We start from the raw sequence: 16,045 nt of genomic DNA on the forward strand, positions 1-16,045 counted from the left end.
CATCTACGACCCAGCTTCGATCCATTGTAGTTCAGCGGGGGGTTTTCCATGACAGATCCAGGGCTCTTAATTATTTTCTAGGGATTTTTGTCACCCACTCTCCTTAGGGTCTATTTCTTTTTCAACAAAAGTATGCTTCCAAAATTCTAGAGCATGCCTATATGCTTCAGTGTAATCCAACTCGTACACCTGTAGAGACTACTCACAAACTGGATTGCTCTAGCCCTCCTATCTTGGATCGCTCCTTCTATTGTAGTTTTGTCGTGCCCTTCGATATCTTATCTTTACTCTCCTGTATCTTACCTTTACTTGCACGAGCATTGCCTTTACGGTTCAACAAATATATCAGTTTATGCATGACCCATGAGAGCCTCACTTCCATACACTTAAGCATATTTTGAACTACATCAAAGGGACCTTGTATCAAAGTTTACAGCTTCATGATTCCTCCTCGTCAGACCTTCATACTTATTCTAATGCTGACTGGGGTGGATGTACAGTCTCTCGTCGGTCAACCTCAGGCTATTGTGTTTTTCTTGGAGATAATCTCATCTCTTGGTCGTCAAACAACAAGGGGTCATCTCTCGATCCCGAGGTGGAATGAATATGATTAGATTTGATAGTTCAAATGTTAACTAAACTAATAACAGTAAAGTAAAACGAAAGGGGTTTTGTTTAAACTCAATTAAATTGGATACAAAACAAACAAATAAGTGCAATGAATGTTAATTATTATTTACGATTTTCTAATGTAATTAGTTATCTAGGTCCAATTAACTAATTTGTATAATTATTTAGATAACTTACACAAAGTTCTTGCAATTAACTATCAACAATTATAATTAAGTTGCCATCATTAGGGATTTGATCTAAAAATTAACCTACCTAAATGGCTTAACAAAAGGTCCAACATAAATAAGCCCAAAAATTCTTTATTAAGTGAACATTCATCGCTAATGATGGTTAAATAAATTATTTGGACATTTAGGTATTTGTTTTATCGTCAAACTGAATAAAATAAAAAATAAAAAAAAACAAAACAAAAAAACAAAAACAAAAACAAAAACAAAACAAAAACAAAACAAAACAAAACAAAAAATGATTAGTTTTTGGATTTTCCTTGTTTAGGGATCAACGATGGAATACTACTATCAAAAATCCTTTGTCGCTAAAGGGCAGCAACAAAATTAGCGAAAGACTTCTTATACTTAGGGATGGAAGTCGCTAAAAAATATGATTTTTGTTGTTGCTCCATTGCTAATATGGTGTTAATGTCTGTCAGAAATGCGTTGGTGAGTTCTTCCTTTAACTCCTCGCGTATTCGATCAACAATAACCTATAAGTAAAAAAAATAAACTAAACCATTTAACCGTGATACCTTCAACTTCATAGAAAATAGCAATGAACTTTCAAATTCATTATGCTTTAGCAACATACTCTCAAGTTGACACAACATATCAACATACTTTCAACTCGACACCATTTTAATAATACACATGATAAACAAGTAAATAGCAACGTTAGAAATAAAGCAATCTCATATTTACTCCGTGGTTGTAAAAAGGATTTAGAAAAAATTATAAAAATTTTACATTTTATGACTTCAAGATCTATATATGTTTTTAAAAGAATTAGTTTTGCCATCCAAAAAGGGGTTGCGATACAGCTTGTTGCTCGTTTACCTGGTACGTCTATGTAAATCTTTCTTATAATATATTTCAAATAGCCATGGAATTTAGCACAAAAATAACATTTTTTTACACATTAGAAATAAAGCAATATTTATAATAGGATGCCGAGTGTAGTGATAGTTATGAGAGTGAACCTTGAGTAGTTTAATGAGTAAACCCCTTGTCCGTTGACTCAAAATTCATTTTGATGGATTTCTACCAAACACCATTGTTTCCTGCAAATTAAAATGTTAGAACTGTCAATATGAAAATTCTTTAAAAAATGCCAAAGTTGCATAAAGACAAAAAATAATATAGTTTTATTAAAAGAAGATGAATTTTAAAATATGTTCACATTAGAAATGCATTCATTTTGTGAACACAAGCAATAATAAATCTATTTCACAATTGAACACAAATTTGAAGAACAATAATCAATTGCTTATCATCTATATGATGATTATTTTTTAAGAAATGTTCTGAAAATAATTAGAGTGGTAAAATACACCTTGTTAAATGCTATCAAACGGTTGGTTTAGTATGTTTACACAAAAACACTACAACAACAGGGGTGGAGGCAATCAAGCAGTAAAACATCAACACGAGGGCAAAATGGTCAATCTAATTGGGCAACCTAGAAACAAGTAGCAGCAGTCAAGCCTTTCTGGTCCACCTACCACGAGCTTAACAATACCACAACAGGGGCAGAAGCAACCAACAAGAATTACATCAATCCAAGGGCAAAATGGTCAAACTAGCTTGGGGAAACAAAAACAAGTATGATATTAGTAGCCTTGAGCATACGCAACCTTCTTAAAGATCAAGTAAGATAATAAAAGGCTACATTGGTACACTTCACTAATTTTTAATTCTATGTCTACCCTCCACAAGTAAAATCTTGAAATCATTCACATTTTTTAATTATCAAGTAGACCTGAAAACATCCAAGCTGGTGGGGACAACTTATTCAATCTAGTTACAGCAAGCCTTCACCATATCAACTAATCTACAAAATGCCAATGAGAGTGGACTTAACAGTAAAAAAAAAAACCTAATGAACACAAATCATGTTCGTAATAAAAAAAAATTTAACTATCAAAAAATTTAAAGTGAATAAGATAAGCCTTCAAAACCATCAAACCCTAGTAAAAACAAAATGACGTAATCAAAAGAAAACAAAAGAGAAGGGATAATGTCGGCAGTTACCTGATGTTATCATTTGAAGAAAAGGAATTATATACAACTTCTAGACCGAGTACCATAGCGTGATTGAAACGGTAGAAGTGCAGTTGTGATGGTGGCGATAATGGAGGGGTTTATCGCACGAATGAACCAAGCGCGAGACGTAATTTTACTGAAGTTGTATCTTTATGTAAGGAATCCCCAAATATTTAGGAGGGAAACGATCGGTCGCTGAAATAAAAAAGCAACATCTATCGCTAATTTGTAGGAAAACCCTCGCTAAAATTAATAAAACCATCGACCTATCACCAGTGGATAATATTTCTTGCAGAACATTCGCTGAATCAAGGAAAATCGATAAGCCAATGCGGGAATCCGGGTCCGTCGCCGATCCCTGGGTAATTTGTCGCTAATTAGCGACGGATTTATTCACTGATTCCGTCTCTGATACCTGTGCAGTGTTAACTCCTCGATTTCGTGGAGACTTAGGAAGAATCGAGCTCTGTTTCTGGTAGTGGTAACTCCTCGATGATTTCCATTGGGAGACTGAAGGAAGAATTGGACACTGGTTGGACAAATCGTCTATTTCTAAAATACTGCAGTTTGTGGCAAATGTCAATTTTCACAGTCTTCAAAGAATGACACTGGTTGGACAAATCGTCTATTTCTAAAAGACTAGGGCAGTTTTCAATACTTAAAGATACGAGAGATGTGAGGCGTTGTATGTTCTTGATGGACACCAGACCTGTGCAATGCGATATCTTTAAGGAAACAAGAGGATGGGGATGACATTCATCTAGGACAATTATCTCTGGGCATAAATCAATGTCCAACCTCTCGAGGACAGGCGATATCATTGTTGAGCTGTTGGGTGCTCCATCTATCCACTTTTCCAATCTTTTCATACCTCTTAACTGGAGCGATCTCAACGATGGAGACAATGGCTTCGTTGATCCAGTAACATCGGAACTCCTTAAGCATGTCAACTTGTCCATTAACCATAACTCAAGATCCCGAAGATGTGGTAGATGCTCAAGCGCCGGAAGAGAGAGACAACTCGTACAACCTATTAATGTGATTGATATGAGCTTGTCAAAAGGAATCCATTTCCCTTCAATATCCATTGCCATCTTCGTTACTGATGTCGGGTAATTATCACCAAAAAAGGGGGCTATTCCTAAAAGATTCGGGCATTTCTCGATACTTAAAGATTCAAGAGATGTAAGGCCGTGTATGCTCTTAATGGACACCAGACCTGTGCAGTCCCGTATCTTTAAGGAAACAAGAGGATGGGGATGGCATTCATCTATGAGAGTAATCTTCGGGCAACCATTGATATTCAATATCTGTAGGACGGGCGATATCATTTTTGAGCTGTTGGGTGCTCCATCTATCCACTTTTCCAGTTTTTTCATGCGTTCTAGTCGGAGCGATATCAAGGAAGGAGACAAAGGCTTGGTAGATCCAGTAACATTGGAATTCTTTAAGCATGTCAAGCTGTCCATATCCTCCAACACAAGATCTCGAAGATGTGGTAGGTTCTCAAGCATGGGAAGAGAGAGGCAACTCCTACAACCTATTAATTTGATCTGTACAAGCTTGTTAAGGAGCATCCATTTCCCATCAACATAGATCCCCATCTTCATCACCCATTCTGGAAAACTATCACTAGAAAAATTCTGAATTTGCAATATTTTCACATCCCCAGGGAGTTGCAAGCCTTCCAATACTTCCCTGTCGTTTCTGCTGGCACTTTCATGATTTTCGCTCCAACTGAATTCAATCTCATATAAACTTTTCTTGCTACATAAATCTGCCTTGACAGCATCCTCTTTGCTCCTAACATTTTCTAGATTGAAAATACAGAGCTTTCCCCTGAGGTGTTTTAAACGGCTAAGCTCTTCAATTCCATGCCCCTCGTTTCTAAGCACACGGAAGTAAGGCATTAATGTTCGAAGAGAAGTTAAGTGTCCCACAAAATTGGCGGGAAGGCTTTGGTGGGACTCATAATGTCGCAGGCTTATCAAATTTCTCATTTCTTCAGGAAACTCGAGATGTAGGCAGTCAAGCAGCTTGAGAGTTTGCAAATGGTAAAGTTTACCAATAGATTTTGGAAGAACATGGATTCTGGTATTTGACAAATCAAGATACCTGAGATGCACCAACTCTCCAATTGAATCGTCTATCATCCATATTCTACATCCTTTGAGTTTTAGGATTCGTACGCACTTTAATCGTTGAAATGGAAATTTATTCTTAACTCCACATTTGATGAACAATGTATGCAAATTTCTAGCCACCAGATTCCTTTCAATGAACTTCAAAGAAACATTGCCTTCGAATTCATCGTCGTTGTTCTTTTCTTGGTAAAAAGCGAGATGTCTAACCTGAGGCATACATGCAATATCATCATTTGTGGCATCCATCAGATTTAAGCTTTCATGGTTTGAAAGTGATAATGAAAGATCATGCACCAGATCATGCATGCTACAACGAGTGGTTTTACCATACTCATCCCTTTCAACATCTTGGAACAACGAATTGTTGTTCAAAATTTGAAAAATATCATTTCCCACATCCTCCATCTCTTTGTTTCTTTCCTCATGCGCTTGAACCAACCCTAAAGCCATCCAAAGTAGGACCAGTTCTTCTCTTTTCATGACCTTATCTTTCTTAAAGATTGAACAATATGCAAAACATCGCTTGGCCATAGAATTGGGAAGATTATCAAAGCTCAGTTCCAAACTCTTTTGAACTCTCTCTGTTTCATCTTCTAGATCCCAAACTTTGCTATTTCTAATGGCCAACCACTTCTCTTTGTCATTGTAATTTGCCAACATGCCACCTATTAAATTTAAGAGCAATGGTAGACCACCACACTTGTTTACAATCTCACGGCCTATCTCCTCCAGTTCTCGCGATGGCATTGTGCCTGCCACAAACGCTCTTTCTCTAAAGATGTCCCAACAATGATCATCAGAAAGACCTTTTAAAAGACATGAATCAACCTTCATTCCGGTTGTTCCGATATCAAGCTTACGTGTAGTGACAAGTATGCCACTTCCGTTTCTTGAGTTTACTTTTATCATACAACTCCTAAAATCTTCCCAATATTGCCTCTCTTCGACCCAAACGTCATCCAAGACGAGCAAATATCTTTTTGTTGCTAATTCCTCTTCAAGACTTTTAATTAAATTGACCTTAAGGTCTGACATAGATTTCCTTCCGGAAAAAGATTCATAGATCTTTGCGAGAAGTGTGTTGATGTCAACCTTAACCGACACACACAACCATGCTTTCACATCAAAACGTTGCTGGATTTTTCGATTATTGTATACGGACTTAGCTAGAGTGGTCTTCCCCATCCCACCCATTCCCGTAATGGGAACAATCGTAAGTTTTTCTTCTTTTCTTGACTCGGTTAATAGGTGTATGATGCGCTCTTCATCCTCCACCCTCCCAACAATTTTAAATTCTTCTGGGTGTGGAACAGTCTCCCTCCAATAGAGACGATCTGGAACAGGGGCAGCAGAGTGTTCACCTTGTAGTCCTAAACTGTTTGCTCGTGTATCAATGAGAAGCAAAGTTTTATTGATTTTTTCGATTTTATGACCAATTTCATTACGAAATGAAAACCTTTTCAAGCTTGGAAGACACGGTACCTTTCTTTCCACCTGATCTTCTTTGTTTATTTGACGCCTCAGCATTTCATAATGAACCTCATCCAACACATCATCAGCTTCACCCACAACATCTTTTAGCTGCTTCAGCCACACCATTACAGCCCTTGTTTCCTTTTTTCCCTCCGCATCGAGCAACTTGGCACGAATCAGGTCCAATGTTCTGTGTAGGCCGATCAGCTTTTCTTCGTAACCCCAGGCAATGGCTAGTTCTCCAGCAGCAATAGACAAAATCTTTTTCAGTATCCCCTCGGCAGCAATAGTCACTAAACCTTCGGCCATTTTCACTGTTGTGGAGAATTGAGAAGAGAGGAAGAGTGGATGGATGAATGGTGGAAAAAAAAGGTGAAACTGATAAAGTAAGTCTATGAGATGGTGGAACAAAAAGAGACTCAATGAATGAAAAAGCAGCCACAAGGATATTACTTTGTCGGTAATTATAGTGGAAAAGGGTATCCAATACAAAAGGTGTCCAATAATTGAGTTATTCAGCATTCTATAGTAATCATTTATAAATTTCAATATTTCATTATAATTTCTCTTTCAATAGTTAATATATAATGTTTTATGTAATTTAGAATTTACCTTTGTGACTGTTTTATTTATATTTATCTTCTGATATACTTTTTTTTGTAATATAATATGTATCCAGTTTTTCAGTTTTAATCCCTACATTTCTTTAATAGTCTGAAAATAGATTTTTCTTAGGCCATTTATCTAAAAAAAATGGATCTTTTTTTAACATATGTGTCAATGAAAGTACATTGCTATTTTTTACATTCAACTCTGCTTTCACCTGAAGTTTTAATGGTGGAAGTATATGATGTATCAGTAGCACACAATATTAAAAAGATACTGGTGCTATCATATTTTCAGCTTCTGGTTCGATTTATCAAGAAAATAAGTGGCTGCCATGATCTCTCGATTGCTCAAACTTACCTCTTCTTGAAACCTCTGTTCAGTAAAGCCATGACTTTTTGGATTCAAGTAGCTCAATAATCTAACAACTCTCTACCATGTTAGCATTCAAGACCTTGTGGATTGCTTTTTTTTCTTTTGGTTTTATCTGAATAACTTATCTCCATTATTTGGTGTTGTTTCCTTTTCCTTGTACTTACTAGGAGCTGCATTACAGTTCATTTATAACTTCACGTATCTTTCTGAAATCATCTTATTTGTTATGTGTTGTGATTTTCGGAATGAATTTGTTGCCTATGAGTGTTTTTGACATCGACTGTTCCAGTTCTCTTACAGTCTAGTATCATTTTTTTTTTCTTTTATTCTGAAATCTCACAATGGTTGTTTTGCATTTTGGCTGGTTCAACGCACTCTTAGCATCCTACATTCATTTATTTCCATAATTGCTCCACTAAATTTCCATTTTTTTCAATATCAAGTCTCATACTCTGAAAACTTCACACAGTTATAGCATTGTACTTTCCATTTTTTCTTGTTATAAATAATCTTTGAAAAATCTATACAACTATAGAAGTAAAATTGCATTGTATTTGGATGATATTCCTATAATTGGGTATTTGTTTTCCAAAACACAATGTTGTAGTAACAAGAAATGAAAAATAGGATGCCATAATAATCAAATCAACAAAAGTGCAATGTTATTTCATTCATTTAACATTGTTTTTGTAATAAGAAAAAATGAAGACAAAACTTCAAAAATGGTCCCTGTGGTTTTCGAAAATATCAAGTTTAGTCCCTAAGTTCAAAAAACCTCACAGATGATCCCTGTGGTTTCAAAACTTTTAATGTTTAGTCCTTCCATCAGCTTTCTACCATTAAGTAAGGGGCATTTTCATCATTTCAATATCCAGGGACCATTTATGAAGGTTTTCTATTATTTTAAATAAAAAGAAAACTAAAAAATATTTATTTTAATATATAATTCTCTCTCTCTCTCTCTCTCTCTCTCTCTCTCTCTCTCTCTCTCTCTCTCTCTCTCTCTCTCGTTTATGCCATATAACGAAAAGCATCAACTTCATCTGGTAACCAAAATCAAAACTTGGAAACCAAAAATCCTAGATTTGGAGGTGCTTAGATGGCTTATACCTTGATTGGTATTCCCATGGAAAACCACTGCCACTCCATCACCCAGCTATAAGTAATTTCTAGCCATGGACCATCGTATGACCTTCCTCCACATTTAAAGCAATTTGCTCGAATCTAATTAGAAAAAAGCGAAGTCAGGATCAATATTTCATATGGGTTTAAAATCCCCCCACTCCATACATGCATCTGGATCTAAATGTGTTAAGAGATTGCTTTTGTGTCTAAATCATCGTACACGGAGGTTCCGAAGGGGAAGAGAAGGGGGAGGATGGTGTTCGGTGGTGGGTTCGATGATCATGATGATGCTCATGGAGGTTCAACAAGAAAAAAAACAAGAAGGGTTTTTACCCTGTGATTTCGTAGGAAAATCTCTACGTGAAGCTCGATGGAGGAAGAAGGATATAGAGAGGGATTTGCTTGGGATTCAAAAACAGAAGGAAACAAGAGGGAAGTTGGAGGTTCTCGGCTACCTTTCTTCTTTGTTGAACAAAACTTACTAGGACATGTTGCGATGGTGGGTTTCTTCAACTGGGAACGGTGGTTATCAGGGGGTGGTTGGGTTGGCTTATCATTGAAATAGAAGAAAGAAGAAGGTGAAGTCGAGGGAGGCAGCAACTCGGTTGTTGCTGTGTTTTTTCGGGGATTAATTCATTCTACTTCGTTTGAAGCTCAAGACTTGATCCATTAGGGATTGAACCAGGTAGAGTGAATCGAGAAGTGTTGAAGGACACCAAATTGGTTAAATTTGAAAGTGAATCGATTTCAAATTGAGGGTTTTTTCTTCCAGCTCGTGTTCGCCTAAACCCTGAAATGTTGATTCCAGTAACATTGTTTCTTCTAACATGAGATTCTGACCCAATTGAAACACGGAATTGATTTTATTGGCCATTGTTGTGATCTTAACCCTAGTGATGATCTCAGAGAGAGAGAGAGAGAGAGAGAGAGAGTTAATATTAAACAATTATTATTTTTCTTTTCTTTTTTTAAAAAAATAAGACAAAACTTCATAAATGGTCCCTGTGGTAGTGAAAAGACAAAAATGTCCTTCACTTAACGGCCAAAAGCTAACGGCATTAGCGAAAAGGACCATTTGTTAAAAGTTTTGAAACCACATGGACCATCTGTGAGGTTTTTTGAACTTAGGGACTAAACTTGATATTTTCGAAAACCACAGGGACCATTTTTGAAGTTTTGTCAAAAATGAAAGTAGCTTAATGAATCTAACCCCAAACATTTAGACAATCAGAAAGACTGGTGACTGGAGAACTAATAAAAAAATTAAAAATTACAAAAAAAAAAAAAAAAAAAAAAAACACTCAAAGAACAAATTACAGTTATATTTTGCTCCCTTGAGAGTTAGAATGCAACTCGAATAATGTGCTAAATCATGCATGAGTCATATTATTAGTAGTGTATGTGTAAGTATGAAATGTGTATGTATATGGTTATAGTTGTTGGATTAGTGTCTAAGTCCATAACTATTTTGGTATGTACTTGACCCGATGGTGCGTGGTCCTTTTGGGTTGCCTTCACCAAAGCAACTTGATAGGATAAATTATGGAGAGAAAGGATTAAATATGATTTATTAATATATTATGGGAATAATATATTAAAGGAGAAATCATATTGTTTAACTAGTATTAGTCAAGAATTAACAAGAATTAAGTTTGTGACTAAAAAAGATTAATTAAACTTAAGGGACTGGAATTGTAATTATAAGATAATGGCAATTGAGCTATGGATTACCTTATATTATAAGGTTGGACGAATTCTATGGGGAATCCCATAAGAAATCGTCCAAGGCCTTTAATTAAAGGAGTCCATGGGTTGCTTAGGGCTTAAGCATCCAAATTAGGGTTTCCTTGTTAGATAACCCTAATAGCCTCACTATATATAGAACCCTTATGCCTCAAAAACGTGGACAAGCTTCCTTCTAGGGTTTTGGACGGTTTTGGACAAATTCCTTCTCTCCTCCTCTTCATCCTCTTGCTCTTGGTGTTTGTGAACCATTAGAGGAGTGACATTTGTGACTCTAAGCTTTCTGAAGTCATTACAAGAAGGAATTGAGATTGTTATTGCTACATAACAATCAAGGTAATATCTTAAACCCATTATTATGTTAATGTCGATTATCATATACTAGAATTAGGGTTTATAGTCTTGGATAAATTGCATGTACAATAGAGAAACCTAGATCCAAGCATTAGGGTTTGTATGAGCACATAGGATGTTGTTATGACTAAAACCCATCAGTGGTATCAGAGCCTTGATTGGTTTCTATTGTATTGATGTCTTGTGTGTTTATTCAAGTTGCAAAATCGTTTTTTGGCCAAACTGCCTGTTAAACTCGGCGAGTCCCTTTGTAGACTCGGCGAGTAGGCCCTGCTCGACGAGTCCATATGGGTACTCGGCGAGTTCGAACGTCAGAAAGAGGGGATTTCGGGATTTCATGTTGTTTTTCTCATGGATAATTGCCTTATCTGTTCTAAATCATTAAAATTCGATTTTAATCATATTTATGAGTATATCCTTCATAAAACAAAAGATAATTACCAATTAATTAGATAATTACTTCCTTATATGATAAAGTTTGATTATTTGTATTAATTGGGTAACTTATTTTGCAAGAAATTGAAATTAGGTCAAATATAGATGATGATGAAATTAATTGTTTAATTTATATTATTTGTTATTTGATCCTTGTGTTATGAAAAGTATCAAATTTTCCCCTTTAGGTTTTATAATTTAAATTTGAACTTAAAAGTTTTGGTTTTGAAATTTAAATAGTTAAAACCCTAATGTTTTGAAATGTTTCAAAACTTGCCCTCAAGTTTTTGAATTTAAATGTTGATTAAAAGTTAATTTAGAAATGTTAAATTCTTAAACCCTAGTATTGTTTTGAAAAGTTCAAATCACACCCTTATGGTTTTATTAATTAATTAAAGTGTATAATTAAAGGAGATTTAATGAATCCATAAAGTTTTGGTTTACAATTTAATTTAATTAAAAGTATAATTGTTAAATTTGACCACCTAGTATTTTAAAAGTGTAAAATACACCCTATACTATATATAAAATTAAAAGTCTAACATTATATATATATATATATATATATATATGAGTAAAGTCAGTCTTACCGTTAGTAGGCCTCATTCACGAAGCTGATCTATAAGGGTGTTTAAGGAAATTGCCTATAAAATGGCGATTGAATAGGTATCCACTCTTACCCACCACACTCTTGACTAGTGGAGGGTCGTTAGCCGAACGGGTGGGATAGGACAAAACCTTCCATTACCAGTATAAAGTACAAAAGTAACTAAATGTTTTTCAAATTCCCAATCTTAGTTACTTAGGCAAAAGTGAATTGATGCAATTCCATGAAATTACATTTTGTGCCCTTGCGAAGACGTTAGTGGAGCGTGTGTGGTTTACCGACACACTAAATGGTTCTAAGAAAAGGTAGCAAATGGTGACTCAATGTTTGTCATAGTTCGGTGGAGCGTGTGTGGTTTACCGGCACATCGAATAGGTGATCGTAACATGTGAGGGGACCATGTAAGTTTGCACGGTTATTCACACCCGCTTTTTGATCCTCAGCATCCCAGTCACAAACAGGAGGGGCATATCGAGATTTAAACATGCCATTGAAAAGTTCAATGAATCTCAAAGGTTCTAGGAGTTTTCATCGATTTAAAACTTAAATTTCTTTTTATTTTTTCATGGTGGAAAATTAGTGAATCGTCATTCACTTACCTTCAAATATTATGCAACTAGATTACGGCATCCATTTTCTAGGTTGTAGCATATTGTGTTGGGTCCTAGCCTTAGTATCTCATTTGGGTGATTTACTAAGGACTCAATCAATCAACTAACTTGAATTTGTTTTCTCCCGTTTTGTAGATGTCAAAGTTCGACAACTATGGTCTTCTCAAATCCCGTGGAACAAGCTTTCCACATGAAGATGATATTCCACGATTCGATCAAGGAACAAGAAATCATGCTTCACTTCCTCCACCTCCTCTAACTATTCTCCCTAACCCACAAGTTCGAAGGCTTGAAAAGTTCAAACTCGCTCAAGCCCTTTTGGCAAGTAAACATGAAGAGGGAAAGTCGGTGTGTGCACACATCCTAGGGATGAAGTCACACGTTGATAGGTTAAGAATGTTGGGATCCGTTGTCTGTGAGGAGATGGTTGTTGATTGGGTTCTTCAGTCACTTCCTAAATCGTATAGTGTGTTCGTAAGAGAGTACTATATGATGAATTGCGACGTGACCCTTATAGATCTCACCTATATGCTTATTGCTACTGAATCAGTAATGGTTTGGCCCAATAGAAAAGCAAAGTTGATTGGTGAATCTACCTTCAAGACCTCAATGGATATAGACAATGGCAACGAAAGACATCCTATGATCGAAAAGTTTGATCATAAGAGAAATGCAATGTCTGAAGTAGTTCCATATCATGTTCCAAAAGAGTCAATTTGCTTTCATTGCCAAAAGAAGGGGCATTGGAGATGAAGTTGTCCTATTTACCTAAGAGATCTAAGAGATGGGAGAGTCAAAACGTATGGCTCTGCTTTAGGTAAAATCCGTTGACTAACTCGATTAAGTTCCTATTCGTTGATTCTTAATACATAATGTGATAAGATTGCATTTGAATGTTTTGCAGGATCGATGAAAAGAGAGGAAGCTTGATGAAATAGCAAGATGAGTCTAATCACGAAGAAATGGATCTCGATCGCATGGATTCGAAGATTAGATTTTGAGCTTAGATAGAGTTGTTAGGAATATTTATTACATAGTTTTCAGTTGATTTTGCATTATAAGGACAAATGTTTTCCGCTGCTTTTATAAATAAAATAAATTTTGTTTGATGTGTTTATTTATATATTTCCTTGCAATGAAATAGTTATGAAAAATTGATGTTCATATATTTACAACAAATGGATGTGATTCTTAATTATATTGTTTGTGGAAATGTCGAGAATTTACCAAATAGGGAAGGTTTCTCATCGCCTAAGCGTCTATTGGATAGAAATTTGGAATCGTACAACAAGAATTGTATGATGAATGAATAAACTTTCACATTTGGAAATTAGACTAATTTATTGACAAAGTGTCAAGTGAAGGACTAGCAGATCGAGTACACAAAGTTATGTGTTGATCAAGTCCACCACAAGAGTAACAAAGATACTCGTCATGAATTACTAAAGGTTTAGTAAATATGATTATACTTATAAGATTAAGGGTAATTCTGAATTGATTATAAAAGTTCAAATCAAAAAAGAGAACGAATAAGAAGAATCAAGTAGGCAAAAAGATAAAAGTTTCTCCATTCTAAGAAGAAGGGAGGGTACCTTTTACGCTTTATGATAAGTCTTAATGATTAAGAACCATATCTCAATTGACCCTCTAAGTAAGTCTTAGTACAATTGTATGTCTAAGAAGCGGAATCAAGAATTGAAGAAATGGTTAAATCAAGAAGTCAATCATACTTCATTCCAAAACAAGTCTTAGAGTTAAGATTGTGACATTAAGTAATAAGAAGGTTTATAACATTCATCAAATGAGGAAAGTTGTGATGTCTTGAATAAGATAAAGACCAACTAGGACCTATTTATGAAGTGTTTTGATAAAAAAAAACTACAGGAACTCTTGAATATTGGGTTGTCAAGAAATGTTTATTGACAAGAGAATCTTATATGTCGAAGAGTCAGTGGGAGTCTTAATGGTCTTGAGGGGTTTCAAGAACAAATCAAAATAGACCTTATTGATCATCACTAGCACACGAGTTGAGGTTTACAACCTATCGTGTTGACGCTATATTATTTCTGTGCCATTCCAATTGAGTTAATTATGCATATGAGTTCTATGAGTTCTCATTTGAATGCATAAAAGGCAAGGACCTTGATCAATGAAAAGTACATTGATAGGAAAAGGTGAACTGCTTAACTACTTGGAAGACATGGTGGGCAGTTGTGCTACCATAAGGCAAGAAATCAAGATTAAGAAAGTTCGGTCCATATGAGTTTGAATTTGTCATAAACCTTGGTTTTGACAAATTCACATGGATAGGAACACATACACCATTAAAATCTAAGTATCGTAAGATTTTTCCTTCATGAAAATGACTGTGAGAAAATGCTTTCACTAAGAGAGATTTTAAGAAAATAGCAATTGTAAAATTGCTTTCTCAAATTTGATTATGGTTACGGTATCCCTTTCCATGATTCGAATTGTGAGATTTGGCAATTAGTCTTAATTGTTTAGACACACATATGAGCTATCTTAGACAAAGGTGTATGAGATTAAGAAGCCTTGATAAAGGATTATCAAAGCATTAAGTATTAGAAAGATGAACTTAAGAAATTCAATAGGCATTGTTTTTCTGAAAGTTAAGTTTTTTCTGAATACATGTCAAAGCTAGTGGGAGAATAAGTGTTATGTTTATAATAATTATCATGATAGTGGGAGCATAAATGTTATGATTGTATGATTATTAAGGCAAGTATTGCAAGTTAGCAATATTAATTATAGAAAACAAGAGTCAAACTTTGCAAAGTTGTAAGAGTTGAATAGTTGTTTTGCTATAATTAAGGGAGAGAATATTATGCTTCATTTCAAATCTAAAGGCTTAGGTTGTGGAATGTTAATAATTTAGTCAAGGAAACATAGTGTGTTCTTAAATTTCGATTATGATTACGGGTTTCCTCTTCATAATTCGAATTGTGAGAACATAGAACATAGAATATTATGGCAGAAGATTGATAAAGTATCAAATCTTTATGAAAGACATTATGAATCGTGTCCCATACGCTTCGGGTATAGGATCGATTGCAAATGCTATAATATTTGACCATTCTAAAATTTTCCAAATGTCTAGCGCATTTAGAGGGAAAAAGGACAAGAATCGGTTTTGACTAAGATAATTAAACAACTATCATAAAGGACAATCCAAAGTTCGTCGAGGATTGGTCGCTTGTGAGTAGTTGGAAGTATAGTATTGGATGGAGTATATCGACCTTATTATGAATAGATAAGATTCTATTAAGAATAAGTTGTCATATGGTAAGTATGGAAAGGTTTCCATACTGGGAGTTAGATATTGAGAATCTATGTCTAGATTAGAAACCTTTATGCAAATGGATGTTCAAAGAAATGTACTTTGAGTGAGAGACATCACATCTATGGAATTGTCTTGCAACAATCCCCGATAGAGGACTTTGTAAGTTCATTGGCAATAGTCATTGTGACTTTAGTGCAGTGACATTATGAAAGGATCATTGCATAAAATATTAGAATCTAACATATTCTATAAGTGGCAAGAATTTGATATTCTTACACTTATAATAAAGATTAGGAGTTGTGAAATGAGTATGATTGGAAATGTGTTCATTTGATCTATTTCACAAAAGTAAGAACCATAGGTAAACATTGTGTGGATGCTCA

General features: G+C 35.1%; 1 protein-coding gene across 1 annotated transcript; it reads right to left on the minus strand.

Moving 5' to 3' along the window:
• Positions 1-928: 928 nt before the first annotated feature.
• LOC145086359 (putative disease resistance protein RGA3) lies at positions 929-6,919 on the minus strand. Its single transcript, XM_079024109.1, has 3 exons — positions 2,877-6,919; positions 1,826-1,906; positions 929-1,336 (listed from the first exon to the last, which is right to left on the minus strand). The coding sequence occupies exon 1, from the start codon at positions 6,812-6,814 to the stop codon at positions 3,338-3,340; it is 3,477 nt and encodes a 1,158-aa protein (XP_078880235.1). The 5' UTR covers positions 6,815-6,919; the 3' UTR covers positions 929-1,336; positions 1,826-1,906; positions 2,877-3,337.
• Between the last annotated feature and the right edge of the window lie 9,126 nt (positions 6,920-16,045).

This window comes from Lactuca serriola, chromosome 2 (assembly GCF_051521515.1).
Source record: "Lactuca serriola cultivar US96UC23 chromosome 2, Lser_US96UC23_V15, whole genome shotgun sequence".
Classification (NCBI taxonomy): domain Eukaryota; kingdom Viridiplantae; phylum Streptophyta; class Magnoliopsida; order Asterales; family Asteraceae; genus Lactuca; species Lactuca serriola.